At 42.0% G+C, this 18218-nt stretch overlaps 1 protein-coding gene and 1 pseudogene across 1 annotated transcript; both read left to right on the top strand.

Annotated features, from left to right (window-relative positions):
* Nucleotides 1-2869: 2869 nt before the first annotated feature.
* On the top strand, nt 2870-7245 carry LOC115179671 (GDP-Man:Man(3)GlcNAc(2)-PP-Dol alpha-1,2-mannosyltransferase-like; annotated as a pseudogene).
* A 394-nt stretch (nt 7246-7639) lies between these two features.
* spp2 (secreted phosphoprotein 2) lies at nt 7640-16865 on the top strand. The gene is made up of 6 exons (XM_029740547.1): nt 7640-7789; nt 8200-8327; nt 10997-11119; nt 11993-12100; nt 16270-16321; nt 16490-16865. Exons 1-6 carry the CDS (start codon nt 7687-7689, stop codon nt 16612-16614), a joined length of 639 nt encoding a protein of 212 aa, XP_029596407.1. The 5' UTR covers nt 7640-7686; the 3' UTR covers nt 16615-16865.
* The last annotated feature ends 1353 nt before the right edge of the window (nt 16866-18218 follow it).

Raw genomic sequence — 18218 nt, forward strand, 5'->3', positions numbered from 1 at the left:
ACATTTCCACATCTTGACTAACAAAAGTATTTATTGTCATTTATTTGGGTTTAAACTTTATCCTGGAATTGTCTTTAGACAGAAAATAATTTGCTTAATTTAGGCCTACTATTTGCTTTAGTAGTTCTACAGAATATTGTATGTATATTATGCAAAATCGGCCAGCTCACAGACAAATTCACTTTGCTACACCCAATGACGTATATAAACCCTAGATTGTATTTTGCAATTTATTGTCCATTGAGAGGCTTTGAAGCCACTGGTCGGCCATATTGGCACTCCCTAGTAAGAGTAGTCCTCCATAAGAATGAATGGAATTCTACAGTATTTCAATTAAATGTTTCAAGGACATATTACATGTTTTTTTTTGGGGGGGGGGGCGATGTCATTTACAAAATAGCCTCCAATACCCAACTCAACAAACTGGATAGACTGCAGTGCCATCCGTTTTGTCACCAAAGCCCCATATACTACCCACCACTGCGACCTGTACGCTCTCGTTGGCTGGCCTTCGCTTCATAATCATCGCCAAACACATTGGCTCCAGGTCATCTACAAGACCCTGCTAGGTAAAGTCCCCCCTTATCTCCGCTCACTGGTCACCATAGCAGCACCCACCTGTAGCACGCGCTCCAGCAGGTATATCTCTCTGGTCACCCCCAAAGCCAATTCCTCCTTTGGCCGTCTCTCCTTCCAGTTCTCTGCTGCCAATGACTGGAATGAACTACAAAAATCTCTGAAACTGGAAACACTTATCTCCCTCACTAGCTTTAAGCACCAGCTGTCAGAGCAGCTCACAGATCACTGCACCTGTACATAGCCCATCTATAATTTAGCCCAAACAACTATCTCTTCCCCTACTGTATTTATTTTTGCTCCTTTGCACCCCATTATTTATTTCTACTTTGCACTTTCTTCTACTACAAATCTACCATTCCAGTGTTTTACTTGCTATATTGTATTTACTTTGCCACCATGGCCTTTTTTGCCTTTACCTCCCTTATCTCACCTCATTTGCTCACATTGTATATAGACTTATTTTTCTACTGTATTATTGACTGTATGTTTGTTTATTCCATGTGTTACTCTGTGTTGTTGTATGTTGTCGAACTGCTTTGCTTTATCTTGGCCAGGTCGCAGTTGTAAATGAGAACTTGTTCTCAACTTGCCTACCTGGTTAAATAAAGGTGAAATATATATATATTTTTTTTAAATTAAGGTGTCTGTAATAAACGTTTCAAAAACGAATGTAGACATTAATAAATGACTTTCTATAGCTTCCAAAATATTTGGTACAATTGAGGAGTGCCAAGATAATGTTCTACACATCACTGACTACACCAGGTGGCGTTATGCGCTCGCTGAGGTATAATAAGAACGTAGGCGCTAACCTAAAATAAAAACCAGTAGTGAATTTGTAGCACAAACACTTCCGGTTTAGAGGTTGTGTTTAGATGTCTGTCCATGATCAATGTTTGTGTGATCTAATCAGTTTGGAATTTTGTGTTTTATGTACATCTTTGTCAAAAGATGTTAGATATTAGCCCAGCTAACTAGACAAAACGTGCGACTGATTGTTTTAGTCAGCTAACGTTAGCTAGGCATTATAGCTTACTCAGCTGTCAACAGCAGCACAACACCTACGTTACAGCCAGCTATTATTTTTTATCACAAGTAATTCATAGCCTATGTTTATCAATGTCGACTCGTGTCATTTTTCATAAGTCGTGTCTTGTTGCTCATGGAATGTAGGAAGCTCTCAGACGCGTATTATGTGTGGCGTAGGGTTTCCAGCGCTTAGCTTCGTCCACGCACGGTTTTTGGCTGTCTTAACGTTGATAAACGTCAATCATTTGAAACAGGCTGATGTGCCACCCCATATCTTTCATGTCAGCTAGAAAGATGCATCGAAAAATACAGTTACTGTAATAGTTTTACACATCCATATCCAGTTGATGAATAACTACACCCATTACCCAGTTACGCTAACACACAGGTGTTCAGAGCATGCTAAAGATAGCTACCTAATTAGCACAGGTAGCCAGGTCATCACTAGTTAAGTCATAAACCCTGCCTATTTCTACAATTTATCTTCTAAACCTAACCCCACTAACCTTATGCCTAACCCTAATTAAGAACAAAAAGCACATTTTTATTTTCATGAATTTTTACAATAGCCAATTTTGACTTTTGTGGTAAGTGACAACCAGATGGCCGCTTATTTCTTCAGCCTGTCTTCAGGCAACGTAGCAGAGAGATGGCCGTGTGGGAACCCTAACACTATCAAGATGTGTAGTAATTTAACCATTTTGTTTATTGAAAATTATTTCTATGATATGAAAGATACGTTCCTTATGTTTCCATAACCGTGCCGCAAGCCACAACGATCGTCGGGGAGAAATATACCTATCCTCAATTGGGTATGTCCGCATATGTTTCGAAAGCCATGATCATTTACGTTTTTAACGTTAAAGCACAGCGTCGGTATTGTAGTTCACATGGAGCCAATGGTGGGCGAATATAACCGCTGAAAACCCCTACGTACTGTAAAGTCGCGTAAATTCAAATCTGGTATAGGAACAAATTATTTAGCAAAGAGTAACTCAAGTTTTCTTTGTTCTTTAATTATTGCAAACACGTGTATGGTAAATAAGTTGTTCGTGTGTGTATATATAATATATATATATATATATATATATATATATATATACGGTCTCGCTGTGACACCACGCAGGGCAGACAGAGAAGAGCGCGTCACATCCTATTGTTCTCTCTTATATACTCTAACAGATAGTTCCCGCTCAATGCTGGCCTGTCAGAGGGAGGAGGAGCGTGGTTTAAACTTGCTCATCCTATCGTCGGCGTGCAGGCTGGTCCCAGCCTCGTGACGCACTTCCTGTCGCTGGTTGTAAGTTCTTGTCTTCGGCAGTTGACTTATCCGTAGTTTATATACTTAATATTGTAGCATAGCTTCCCCGGTATATTATATAGGTTATGCAAACAAATATACAGTTTAACCTTAACAGTACAGAGAAGGTTTTTCGAAAGCTAGCTTGTACTATAGATAATCCGTTTGACAGGGTTCCTGGGCCTTGTTCAGTAGTAACGTTGCAGGTAGAAATGTCATGAATAGAGCTGCTATAGCTCATATATGGCTCTGGCCATATACCACTCCCTTCGGGCCTTATTGCTTAATTATAATACTCCTAGCTATAGGATCTTACTACAGATTGCTCAGTGCATTCAGCATGAAGAAGTTACTTTGGTGGCTTATCTCCCGAATCTCAGCTTGCTACCCATTTGTCAAGCATTATGTTGATTAGAATGTTGACACAGTATGAAAACCCCCATATCCAACAGTAATTCGTTGCCGTGTTCATTAGGCACCAAAGAGAAGAAAACGGATTGGAACGCCCATTTTAGTTTCCCCTTTGCGTAACATTTTCTGTTATGGGCCCTAATGAACATCTCCCAGTCTTCCACATTAATTCACCCACCTGGGTCATTTTCACTAGGAACCAAATGGATGCAAACAGACCCACATGGGAGGGAAGTACTACCAACTGGGAGGGACTACCAGAACTTGTCCAATAAACTATTGTTTTTGTTGCAAAACGTTATCCATTGCAAAAGGGTTTGCTACTGTATGCAATAATAGATATGGTCTTCTCAATGTCCCAGGTACCAAGATGTCAACTTCATGGTGTACACGGGCGACCAGGGTGTGACGGATCAGCAGATTCTTGATGGCGCCTGGCGGTGCTTCAACATCCTTTTACCTCAACCCGTCCAGTTTGTCTTCCTCAAACACCGCCTATTGGTCGAGGCCAGCCTCTTCCCCCCACTTCACTCTGATTGGTCAGAGTGTAGGCTCAATCTTCCTTGGTTGGGAAGCCCTTACGGAGTTTGTCCCAGATGTCTACATCGACTCCATGGGTTACGCCTTCACTCTGCCTGTGTTTAAATACCTAGGGGGTTGTCACGTGGCTAGCTACGTGCGCTACCCCACCATCAGCACAGACATGCTGTCGGTGGTGCGCGTGAGGAACCCCAGGTAGGTAATCGTCTCAGAACCCTGTTTCCCACTACAGACCCCCGGCCCCCGAGACACAGTCTAACTAGGGGAATATAGCCAGGTCCATATCTGAATGTGCTTTAGCCAATGCCTCTCTGCCTATTATTGTCAATGTCACACTCTGAATACAATGGCATGACCATGTTAGTCAGAGAAGTTGGCTGAAAAGTCACCTACAGATCTGGACTAGGCTAAGGGGAATATGGGATTTGGGAATTCTCTAACTAACACTTTGCACTGCTGTCATTGTTATAACTGTCATCAATCCTGCATCAATCAGTGTTCATGTTGTAACTTAGGTCCACTTTATCATTGACAACAATGCATGACTTCCTCTTGTTGTGCATGCTTCCTTTCACCTCACCTGATCCTATCATGTTATCTTTTACCATTCCCCAACCAACCGCGCCCTATGTTTCTAGGTTCAACAACGCAGACTACATCTCCAACAACCTGTTCCTGAGAGCGGTCAAGGTTGTCTACTACTGCCTGTTGGCGCTGCTCTATGGTCTGGCCGGCTCCTGCAGCGACGTGCAGCTGGACCCTGAACCACATCCTGACCCTGTGGCGAGCGAACAACCGCACCTGCTTAGTCTACCTGCCCTGAGACACCCACGCCTTCCTCCAGCTCCCATTGGACAAGGACTCGGACCGGAAGTGCCATTCCATCGTTTCCATTGGTCAGTTTCGACCGGAGAAGGACCATCGGCTTCAGATTCGCGCCTTCCGGAAGGTGCTGCAGAAGAAAAAGACGGGGCTAGTTGCGTGGCCGGGAGGAAGGGAGTCGCTGAGGTTGGTGCTGATTGGTGGATGCCGGAACCAACAGGATGAGGATAGGGTGTTGATGCTGAGAGGGCTGTGCCCGGAGCTGGGCGTGGCGGACAGGGTGGAGTTTAAACTCAACGTGCTGTTTGTGTGCAGCTGAAGAGGGAGTTGGGGGAAGCTATGGTGGGACTGCACACCATGTGGAACGAACACTTCGGGATAGGTAAAAACAGAAATGGAATTACTATGATTCTATACTGCTGTCATTTTATATATATTATTAAAAACACCTGGAGTGACTATTATTCCAATGCAAAGCGCTCATTTTCTCTCTACATACCCAACATTTAGTACTGTATAATCCTGTACTGAATGGAGTCCTCATACACTCTATTCAACAGCCCATTCTGAAATTGTAGTACATTGTTCTGTTACAATATGCTTTTGTTAGTCACCAATGCAAAGACCTTGTTCGATTGCTAACATCCTCGTCTTTATAAATGAAAGATGAATGCATACAGGGATTTTTACTGCCCATAGCAAGTTTCTCAAAATGGCTAGGTTGCTAGCCAGGTGGCTGTGGATACTAAAAAGCTTGTCTACTTTGATTTTTCAATATTGAATATAAATGCAGTCTTAGGTAATGCAATTATACGTCCAGTAATGTGTCGACCTAACTTTACAGCCAGCACTTACCCTGTACCCCTCTGTTCTCAGGGGTGGTGGAGTGCATGGCGGCTGGGACCGTCATCCTGGCCCACAGGTCTGGAGGCCCACAGGTCTGGAGGCCCACAGGTCTGGAGGCCCACAGGTCTGGAGGCCCACAGGTCTGGAGGCCCACAGGTCTGGAGGCCCACAGGTCTGGAGGCCCCAGGCTGGACATTGTGGTGCCCTATGAGGGCGGCGAGACGGGCTTCCTGGCCGAGGATGAGAATGGCTACGCAGACGCCATTGAGCGGATCCTGACCCTGTCACCCTCGGCCCGCCTGGAGATCCAACGCAATGCCCGCCTCTCGGTCACCCGCTTCTCCGACCAGGAGTTTGAGGCCTGCTTCCTGGCCACCATGGAGCCTCTCATGTGGACACTGGAGCGATGAGGGGTATGGGTGGGGGAGTGTCTGTGGGTGGAAGAGTATGTGTGTGTCACAGGCTCATGGGTGTGTGTGTGTGTGTGTGTGTGTGTGTGTGTGTGTGTGTGTGTGTGTGTGTGTGTGTGTTTGTGTGTGTGGTTGAGGGACTAAAACTCATGCTTGTACTGCCTTGGCACATTTTGGCATACTAGCCATTACTTTAGTTGACATAGGATACCGTTTGTGTTAAAGTGCACAAGAAATACGTCGACTTAAACTAGAGATGTATTTATTGACATGTCAGTCCAGGTGTCCACACTCTTTCTTGAGTGTCTTACTATATGTTTAGTATTTATGTTTTCAAGACCCATTCCATTTTTCCCAATGCATTTGTACTTGAGGCATAACATTTTTAGTGTTCGTCTAACCTTCAAGTTGCCAGTCTCGATTGTTAACCCATACAGAGAGCCGGCTGGTAGACTAGATTAGTGCTTGTCTAGCGAGGACTGGACACAGCTGTGATTTTGATGGCATTCCAGGTTGTCTTTTTGCAGTTAAACTACAAATCTCAGAAGATTGTTCAAATAAGATGGGTGTTTACATGTGCCTGTGTGAATTGGAAATGGTTTATTTTTCATATCCCACTCAGTCAAGGATCGGCGACCCAGGAGCAATTGCCTTGCTCACGGGCACATCAACATATTTTTCACCTAGTTGGCTCAGGATTTGAACCAGCGATGTCTGTTACTGCCCAACGCTCCTAACCGCTAGGCTAGATACAATATAAATGTGGTTCTTGGAATGTGAAACACTTCTCTAGGCATTGTGAGATCTGATCTCTTGTGTAGTGTGACTACAAAAAAGACAGCCTGGAATGCCAGCAGTGTCTGACTGACTTTTTGATGATGATCAAACTCTGATCTCTGACATCATTGAGAGAGAGGATAGGGGGCGATCCTGTAGAGACTAACTTCACGATCCTGATGATGACCAAACTCTGATCTCTGACATCATTGAGAGAGAAGATAGGGGGCGATCCTGTAGAGACTAACTTCACGATCCTGATGATGACCAAACTCTGATCTCTGACATCATTGAGAGAGAGGATAGGGGGCGATCCTGTAGAGACTAACTTCACGATCCTGATGATGACTGCTGTAATAATTATATTGTTACTTAACATTTAAAATAACTAGAAATACCGTTTTGTATCCTAAGTAGGAAGTATATGTTTTCTTTAGATTAAAACATTTATAAAATACATTTTTTTGTGATCTTTAGTGCAATGATAAATGATCAACAAGCATTTGAGCACAATAAACATGTGGATGACAGTCAGTGTTTCAGCTTGAATGATTCCCTGGAAAAGGACATTTTTCCCTATTTTCACCATGTAAAAGCATGAATAGGACAATCAGAAAACAACTGTTGTACCGGTCTTCTTCTTGCAAGCAAACTTGTCTGTTTTTGCTAGCACTGCCTTCGCTTATGGCGGCTATTCTGAAGGTTTTACTTGCAATTATTGTGATATGTAGTTGTTTGCACTGATTTGTAAGATTGTACATGCGTCTGCTAAATGACTGAAAGGTAAATGAACATGTGGCAAGTTTAGTTCCAGGAAGAAGACCACTTCAAAGTAATGAGATTTCAGCCTGTAGGTCAATACTGTTAGCATTGAAATAAACCCAAAGAACTAAGGTCAGTCAGTGCTGTGGCAAGGAGGAGGGGACAGGAGGGAGAGGGCAGGGTAGAGTCTGACCGTACTGTATTTAAGGAATGGGGGAGTTGATGATCGAGGTGCTTTGTTTTTATGCTAGACAGAAGATGAAGTGGTGTGGTGTTCTCATGGTGGCCTTGCTGCAGTCTTTGTGCTGCTCAGGTAAGTGAAATACAATCCTTTCAGGTGTAGAACTCAATTTTGCAGCTGGTTCTGATGGTGCTTCTACACATGTCTCAGTCCATTTGATTTGTCATTTGCGTCCAGTCAGGAAGTGAAGCCAGGGTCGTGTTTATTGGGCACCAAACGGAAGAAAACGAGTAAAATGGGGAGGAATAAGACATTTATTTTAGTTTTCTATTGCAAAACGTTTTGCGACAGTGAGCCCTAATGAACATGACCCAGTTCAAGGTATTATGATAATTATTAATAATACATAATAATAATTAAAATAAAAACATTAATTCACAATGCTGACGAGGGACCCAGGACAATATTACCTCCCGAATACCACTGATTTGAAATGTACTGTATGAGTGCTCAGTCTCCTCTTTTACCTTTGACCTCTGCAGGCTTGCCCCTGTACCAGTCAGAGTTGGCGTCCACGGCAGACAAGGCTCTCGTCGTGACCATGACCCAAGTCAACAATCTGTACGCTGGCCTTCGTCTATACCGAGTCACCCGTGGCTCTATCAAAAGGGTAAGTGTCTTCTCACCCCTGACCTCATAGTGGAATGGCTACATTTACAGTGCCTTCAGAAAGTATTTATACCCCTCCATTTATTCCACATTAAATGTGATAAAATCTATTTAATCCATTTTGAATTCAAGCTGTAACAACATTTTTGTTGTGTTACAGCTTGAATTCAAAATTGATTAAATATTCTTATTTTCTCAACCATCTACACAACACATGATGACAAAGTGAAAACATGTTTTTAAAAATGTTTGCAAAAGTATTGAATATTAAATACAGCAACTGAGTTAAGAAGGACGCCTGTATCTTTAGTGACTGGGTGTATTGATACACCATCCACAGTGTAATGAATAACTTCACCATGCTCAAAAGGGATATTCAATGTCTGTTTCTTATTTTCTTTTACCCATCTACCAATCGGTTGCTCTTCTTTGCGAGGCATTGGAAAATGTCCCTGGTCTTCGTGGTTGAATCTGTGTTTGAAATTCACTGCTCGACTGAGGGACCTTACAGATAATGTGTGGGGTACAGAGATGAGGTAGTCATTCAAAAAACATTTGATTTTCATTTGCAATTAAAAACATTTTTTTTTTACATTATTCCACTTTGACATTATGGGGTATTGTGTGTGTGGCAGTGACATAAAATCTCAATTGAATCCATTTTAAATTCAGGCTGTAACTCAACATAATGTGGTAAAGATTAAGGGGTGTGAATGCTTTCTGAAGACAATGTATGCTCTTAGGGCTCTATTCAATACACATTGCGGAAGTTCAGCTTTACAGCGTGATTGAAATTTAAAGGCAATGTTCCCGCTTTAGTGGTAAAGGCTGCATATGTCGGCTCAATCGTAAATTACCTTGACATTTCTATCGCAGAATCTGCAATGTTTCAGCTTTACAGATGGAATATAGCCCCTACTATAGGAAAGTACTACAAGGAACAAAAATATATAAACACATCTGTTTTTCAATTTTCCATACACACAAAAAGCTTATTTCTCTACATCCCTGTTAGTGAGAATTTCTCCTTTGCCAAGATAATCCATCTACCTGACAGGTGTGGCATATCAAGAAGCTGATTAAACAACATGAGCAATACACAGGTTCACCTTGTGCTGGGGACAATAAAAGGCTATTCTAAAATGTGCCGTTTTGTCACACAACACAATGTCACAGATGTCTCAAGTTTTGAGAGTGTGCAATCTGCATGCTGACTGCAGGAATGTCCACTAGAGCTGTTGCCAGATAATTGAATGTTCATAAGCCGCCTCCAATATAATTTTACAGAATTTGGCAGTACGTCCAAGAGGCCTCACAACCGCGGACCACGTGTATGGCGTCGTGTGTGCGAGTGGTTTGCTGATGTCAACGTTGTGAACAGAGTGCCCCATAGTGGCGGTGTGGTTATGGTGTGGGCATGTGTAACCGATGTGAAATGGCTAGTTAGTTAGCGGTGGTGCGCGCTAATAGCATTTCAATCAGTGACGTCACTCGCTCTGAGACTTGAAGTAGGGTTTCCCCTTGCGTTGCAAGGGCCGCGGCTTTTGTGGCGCGATGGGTAACGATGCTTCGTGCGGTGTCAGTTGTTGATGTGTGCAAGGGTCCCTGGTTCGAGCCCGGGTTGGGGCGAAGAGAGGGACGGAACCTACACTGTTACACATGCATAAGCTATGGACAATGAACACACTTGCATTTTATCGATGAATGCACAGAGATACCGTGACGAGATCCTGAGGTCCATTATTGTGCCATTCATCTGCCGTCATCACCTCATGTTTCAGCATGATCATGCACAGCCCCATGTCGCAATGATCTGTACACAATTCCTGGAAGCTGAAAATGTCCCAGTTCTTCCATGCCCTGCATACTCAGCAGATATGTAACCCATTGAGCATGTTTGGGATGCTCTGTATCGATGTGTACGACAGCCTGTTCCTGTTCCCGACAATATCCAGTAACTTCACACAGCCATTGAAGAGGAGTGGGACAACATTCCATAGGCCACAATCAACAGCCTGATCAACACTATGCGAAGGAGATGTCACGCTGCATGAGGCAAAATGTGGTCACATCAGATACTGACTGCTTTTCTGATCCACACCCCTACTTTAAAAGAAAAAAGGTATTCAAGACCAACATATGCATATCTGTATTCCGTCAATTGAAATCCATAGATTAGGGCCTAATGTATTTAAATTGCCTTTATTTTTTAACCTTTATTTAACTAGTTAAATTCTTATTTACAATGACGGCCTATGAACAGTGGGTTAACTGCCTTGTTCAGGCAGAATGACAGATTTTTACCTTGTCAACTCGGGGATTCGATCTAGCAGCCTTTTGGTTACTGGCCCAACGCTCTAACCATTAGGCTACCTGCTGCCCCTACTGTAACTCAGTAAAATGTTGCATTTTGCGTTTATATTTTTGTTCCGTATACATTAACAAGTCTATCTAGCCTACCAGTTCCCTCACGTGTAGACTTCTCCCTGAATGGCCTCACAGGCACCATCTCAATTCTGACAACAATGTTGCAAATCAAACTTGCTAACCTCTGCTCACTTGGGGAAGATAGTAGCAGCATACCTAGGTAGGGGTCGTTACATGACTTTTTTTGTTGTTGTTTTGTGCATACACGTCATCACATAGATCTTAATGTATCTTCTCTTCCAGGTTGTTCCTTTGGGATTGAACACTTATGACCTGATAATGAACTTTGGGATCAAGGAGACCGACTGTCTGAAGAGCTCTGGAGAAGACCCACAGAGATGTGCTTTCAGAGTGGGCTTCTTTGTGGTGAGACCCGATCCTCGATTATTGGCCAAAGAAAAGATCTGATTTGTCAAAAGACCAATTAGTGAAAAAAATATCAGAATTGGGCTGCCTGTGCCATGAAATCAGTGCAAGAAATGGATCAGGGGCTGTATGTATCAAGCATTTCAGAGTAAGGGTGATGATCTAGGATCAGTTTTCCCTTTTAGATCATAATTAATAAAAATACACTATGGACAGGGAGGACCTGATCCTAGATCAGCACTCTACTCTGTACACTACTTTGAGACTGAAATACACCGACACAGTACAATAAATAATTCCTTCCCAATACGCAGCTGACAAAGGATTGGGACTGATAAATACATGACCACATCTCTTTAGCAAATTATTTTCTTGACCCACAAATGTAATAATATCTTTTCTAAATCTAGGACCAGATGAACAGGAAAAATACCTACATAAACTGCAGTAGCTGTATTTTACATCAGTACCGGATGACAATATGAGCAAATTGTTTGTGTTTGGTCCTGGACATAGATTACTGTGATAGTCCACTAAAGGGTTTGTGGGGTTCGTCTATATACTGATGGTTTTTAGGACATTCTCTACTGTTGACAGACTCCACACACTGTTGATTTTGGCATGGGATGCTGTGTTTGCTGTGACAGACAGGGGAGAACAGAATGTCACCAAATTAGTTTGTCCGCCCTGAACATTCCAACAGGACTGGTGCCTGTTATAAACCGCTAAAGATGTAGATTTTTAGATAGAGAAGCCTTCATTGTGCATTCGTACTGTACTAGCATACTGATCAAGGTGCTTTATTGTATGCCCATTTTCTTCTCTCTTAACTGCCACTAATCCTCCTTTCCTCCCTTGTTCCCCGTCTCCCAGCCTGCCGCCTCCTGCACCGCACGTGTTCGCGTCACTGCAGAGTTCACTCAGGTTGTGTCCCTGAACTGTGGTCAGGACAGCTCCAGCTCCGAGTCCAGTAGTGAAGAGGTGAGAGGGGGATGCCCAATAAATGAAGAGACTATAAGGGTGTTTTCACATGATTTCCTCTTTAAAATAACTAATCTCACTCTTCTTTAAAGTGAACTCTGGGGTGAAAAAAAGAAAAGTAACCTTGGATTTGAATGAGGTCTCAGCTCTCTTTACCAGTTCACTTCAACTTTTTGGAGTCCTCTTTGCATTCAAATTGCTATGCTTAGAAAATAACCAAGATTTTTTCCCTCCAACATTTACTCAATGCACTGTGGGTAAATACACAAGCCATACCATCCGAACCCGTTATCGGACAGCTAGGGGTGTCCCTACATACATTTTGGAAGCTAATAATGTAGTTTGCATTTAGTTACAAAATAAGACATACTAATTATAATCAAAATGTCAAAATTACTGGTAACAGGATAAATGGCAGAACAATAACTGCAGATACATTTTATTTTATTTAACCTTTATTTAACTAGGCAAGTCAGTTAAGAACAAATTCTTAATGCTTTTATTGAAAATGTTATACTCAATTGTACCACCAAACCTGCACATATTTTATTTTTTTGTGGCACTAAAGTGAGGGGCTATGGCAGGGGAAACTGTTTTGCAGAAGCTTATAGTGCTTGGTGTGGAAATAATGATAGGTGAACCTGGAGAGCTTTCAGTTCACAAAGAAAGTTAACCACCTCTCGAGATGGTCTCAGTTCGGTTTGTTTCGCGGGGTCTGAGTTCCTTTGAAGCATTCACACTGCACAAAAATTTAAGCAAACCGGACTGAGTTCCCAAAGATTTGCTGAAAGGGACCAAGTGTAAAAACTCCCTAACTGATGCCCAATCCCAAAATCAACCCCTTTTAGGGCCTAAAGGCACTCGTGTAGATCTTTAAGGATTTGATAGGTACAAGTGATATGACAACAATTCCACCTGGCCTATCAGAGGGTAAGGTTTAGTTAATACCATTTATCTGATATCTATCCAATCCTTTCAGATAGACATTAGAGGCTAAGGTTCCGTTTGGGATTGATCATCAACCGTTTATACCTGGTTCTAACTTGAGTTATTTGCCCTGATCTTGTCCACATTTTTTGACAGGTGTAGACAATCAAGACACATTGTGATCTGATTGTGATTAGATCATCCTGCCCAACTCCAGAGGTAGTCAGACACGCATTGTGTCTGGATATCTTACAAGTGTAGACAGAACTTGACAGAGAAACCATTTAAGTCATTATTCCACCCTCTAAAATCATTGACAGGTGCCACCATTGACTAATTACATGTCTTACAATTATATAATTTTTTAAGAATAGCTGTGAAATAGTTAGCATAAAGGGACCAGGGTATCTGGTCACAATGCAGACACAGTAGACGGATAAGACGTTTTAATAGCATATATTTGTATTTATGGATCCCCATTAGCTGCTGCCAAGGCAGCAGCTACTCTTCCTGGGGTCTGGCAAAATTAAGGCAGTTATACATATTAAACATTACAATACAGTCCCCGCTGTTCCATAAGTTGTATTTTTGTTATTTAAATCTGTTTCTACTGCTTCCGTCAGTTACCTGATGTGGAATAGAGTTCCATGTAGTACTGTGCACCTCCCATAGTCTGTTCTGAAGAGACATTTGGTGGCATGTCTTGTGGGGTATGCATGGGTGTCAGAGCTGTGTGCTAGTCGTTTAAACAAACAGCTCGGTGCTTTCAACATGTCAACACCGCTCACAAATAGAAGTAGTGATGAAGTCAATCTCTCCTCCACTTTGAGCCAGTAGAGATTGACATGCATATTATTCATGTTTGCTCTCTGTGTACATCCAAGGGCCAGCTATGCTGCCCTGTTCTGAGCCAATTTCAATTTTCCTAAGTACCTCTTTGTGGCACCTGATCACACGACTGAACAGTAGTCCAGGTGCGACAAAACTAGAGCCTGTAGGACCTGACTTGTTGATAGTGCCGTTAAGGTAGAGTAGCGCTTTATTATGGACAGACTTCTCCCCATCTTAGCTACTGTTGTATCAATATGTTTTGACCATAACAGTTTACAATCCAGGGTACTCCAAGCAGTTTAGTCACCTCAACTTACTCAATTTCCACATGTATTACAAGATTTTGTTGAGGTTTAGTGAATGATTTGCCCCAAATACAATGCTTTTAATTTTTGAAATATTTAGGACTAATTTATTCCTTGACACCCGTTCTGAAACTAACTGCAGCTTTATGTTAAGTGTTGCAGTCATTTCAGTAGCTGATGTGTATAGTGTTGAGTCATCCACATACACACTGGCTTTTAGCATGTGGTTAGTAAAGATTGAAAAAAGTAAGGGGCCTAGACAGCCGCCCTGGGGAATTCCTGATTCTACCTGGATTATGTTAGAGAGGTGTCCATTAAAGAACACCCTCTCTGTTCTGTTACAGGTAACTCTTTATCCACAATATAGCAGGGGGTGTACATAACACATATGTTTTTCCAGCAGCAGACTATGATCGATAATGTCAAAAGGCACACTGAAGTCTAATAAAATAGACCCCACAATACTTTTATCAGTAATTTGTGTAAGTGCTGTGCTTGTTTACTGTCCTTTCCTAATAGCGTGCTGTCATTTTGTTTACTCTAAAATAGCATTGTATCTGGTCAAACACAATATTTTTCTAAACTTTACTAAGGGTTGGTAACAGGCTGATTGGTCGGCGATTTGAGCCAGTAAAGGGGGCTTTACTATTCTTAGGTAGCAGAATGACTTCCCTCCAGGCCTGAGGGCACAAACTTTCTAGTAGGCTTAAATTGAACATATGGCAAATATGAGTGGCAATATAGTCCGCTATTATCCTCAGTAATTTTCCATCCAAGTTGTCAGACCACGGTGTCTTGTCATTGATGGGCAACAATTTTTTTCACCTCTTCCACACTCACTTTACAGACTTAAAAATTAAAATTCTTGTCTTTCATAATTTGGTCAGATACACTGTGTATGTAGTGTCATCTTGCCAATGAAAAAATAAAGTTGTTGGCAATATCAGTCGGTTTTGTGATGAATGAGCCATCTGATTCAATGAATGAATGAATGGAGCCGAGTTTGCATTTTTTCACAATTTCATTGAAGGTGCTCCAAAGCTTTTTACTATCATTCTTTGTCATTTTAGCTTTGTTTCATAGTGTAGATTGTTCTTTTTAATTCAGCTTAGTCACATGATTTCTCAATTTGCAGTATGTCTGCCAATTGGTTGTGCAGCCATTCCTTTTGCCTCATCCCTCTCAACTGTAACCATTTTTCAAGTCCTTATAAATCCCCATGTATTTAAGTTTTTACAGTCATTTTCTTAATGGGTGCATGCTTATTAGTAACTGGAATAAGCAATTTCATAAATGTGTCAAGTGCAACACTTGCTCCTCATTACACACCACAGACAAATATTCTTTACATTAACAGGAATCACTACAAAACTTATTCTATGACCTCTTGTACACTATATTATTCCCAGCCTTTGGAAATTTGGTTTTCCTAGATATGGCTACTATATTGGGATCACTACATCCGATGATCTGGATACTGCTTTCAAGCACACTTCTGCAGCATTAGTAAATATGTGATCAATACATTTTGATAATTTCATTCCTGTGCTGTTTGTAACTCCCTTGTAGGTTGACTGATAACCAGGTTGCAGCTTTTTCTTGAGTGGGCAGCTTGATGAAAGCCAATCAATATTCACCCAGAAAATATACCTCTGTTTATCACATACGTTATCCAGATACTGACTGTTAGCACTGGGTGGTCTATAGCAGCTTCCCACCAGAATGGGCTGTGGGTGAGGCAGATGAACCTGTAGCCATATTACTTCAACAGTATTTAACATGAGATCCTCTCAAATCTGTACAGGAATGTGGTTCTGAATATAAAAAGCAACACCTCCACTGGCATGTCGTTTTTTGTTATAACCTTGTATTGCTACCCCTGTATCAAATGTATTGTCTAAGTGAGTTTCAGAGAGTCAGAATATGAATCTGTTACTAGCAAGTTATTAATTTCATGAACCTTGTTTCTTAAGCTACATATGTTAATGCGGGCTATGTGTAGACATTTCTTGAAATGTGGGCAAAATCAGGACAAAGGATTCATGTTAGCACCAGGTATAAACAGCCATACAGAAAAATAACTAAATCCAGATTCTCTTTCAACAGAACTTCACGAGGAAGAGGCAGCAGTTGAACGTGCAACCATTTGGTAACAGGGGTAAGAAAACCTAGCATATTCCCAGATCTGTTATTGCAGTCTTTATCTCCTTTGGTCAGTTGGCACAAACAGATATAGGGACCAGGCTAAAGCAAATCTGCTTCAGTTGACAATGTATAGAACACACAAAATAATCACTGTGCTAACCAAAATAATGTATTGCTGCAGGCTCTGTCCTGCCTGCGCCTGGCTTCTCCGAGGCCACTCGCTTTCCCAGCCACTCTTTCTCCAGACAAGAAGTGGAGCCTCAACCGATCCCAAGGGGCGACAGCTTCGGCAACCACCTGGAGTGACTCGTCACGACACACCCGGAGTGTATTCAATAATGTGAAACGTTCCGAGTGTTGCGGATAGAATAGGGAATTGTCAGCTCTATACAGTACAATTCTGAATGACAACCATATCTGTTCTACACCATACATTTCTATCTGAACGTGACATTCTCCTGATCAGGCCCTGACAGTACTCATTGGAAAGCAGGGAGGTTCTGATGGTGGCACTGGAACCTAAGAGATCATTTCCAATTAAATTGATTACTCTTGTCTGAATGTGTCATTCATTTATGTTTTTTAAGTGGGACATACAAGCGATAATCTCTATGAATGAGCCACTATCCATCGTGATTGAAAGACGCATGCAGGGTGATCCTGTGTATGCAAGACATGTGGAGACCACAAGAGGGCATTCAAAGCCCATCAACACTGAACCCAGAACTACATTCCATCTTATTATCAAAGATAGTGTTTGGCTGCATTTATACAGGCAGCCCAATTATTGGCAATAGAGCTGATTTGATAGTCAAAAGACCAATTAGTGGGGGAAAAAACAATTGGGTGACCTGTGCATAAACAGACTTTGTACAAAACATTAGGAACACCTTCCTAATATTGAGTTGAACCCCCTTTTGCCCTCAGAACAGCCTCAATTCATCAGGGCATGGACTCCACAAGGTGTCGAATGCATTCCACAAGGATGCTGGTCCATGTTGACTCTAATGCTTCCCACCGTTGTGTCAAGTTGGCTGGATATCCTTTGGGTAGTGGACCATTCTTGATACAGGAAACTTAAGTGTGAAAAACCCAGCAGCGTTGCAGTTCTTGACACTCAAACCGGTGTGCCTAGCACCTACTACCATAACCTGTTCAAAGGCACAAATCTTTTGTCTTGCCCTTTCACCCTCAGAATTGCACACACATACAATCCATGTCTCAATTGTCTCTAGGCTTAAAAATCCCTTTTTAACCCATCTCTTCATCTACACTGATTGAAGTGGATTTAACAAGTGACATCAATAAAGGATTCTAGCTTTCACCTGGTCAGTCTCAGAAAGAGCAAGTGTTATATCTATGCTTTTCATACCAGTGACGGGTATACAAAAGAGCTCTTCTAGAATACAACAGGACACTAAGCCTAAAAAAAATTGAACCTTGAAGTAACCGCTGATCTGACATCACTGGATTGGTTTGAGCAACCTTTCAATTGCATTGATTTCACTATGTTACACACACACACAAAGTATGTTGACACCCCTTCAAATTAGTAGATTTGGCCATTTCAGCCACACCTGTTGCTGACAGGTGTATAAAATTGAGCACACAGCCACAAACATTGGCAGTAGAATGGCCTTATGAAGAGCTTAGTGACTTAACGTAGTACCGTCATAGGATTCAACCTTTCCAACCAATCAATTCGTAAAATCTCTGCCCTGGATGCAAGCCGAAGATCACCAATTTCTGCCTTTAGAAGCAATGTCAGCCCGAGAACTGTTCGTCAGGAGCTTGTGTTTCCATGGCCGAGCCACAAGCCTAAGATCACCATGCACAATGCCAAGCGTCGGTTGGTGTGGTGTAAAGCTCGCCGCCATTGGATTCTGGAGCAGTGGAAACGTGTTCTCTGG

The sequence above is a fragment of the Salmo trutta genome, chromosome 39, assembly GCF_901001165.1.
Source record: "Salmo trutta chromosome 39, fSalTru1.1, whole genome shotgun sequence".
Lineage (NCBI taxonomy): Eukaryota > Metazoa > Chordata > Actinopteri > Salmoniformes > Salmonidae > Salmo > Salmo trutta.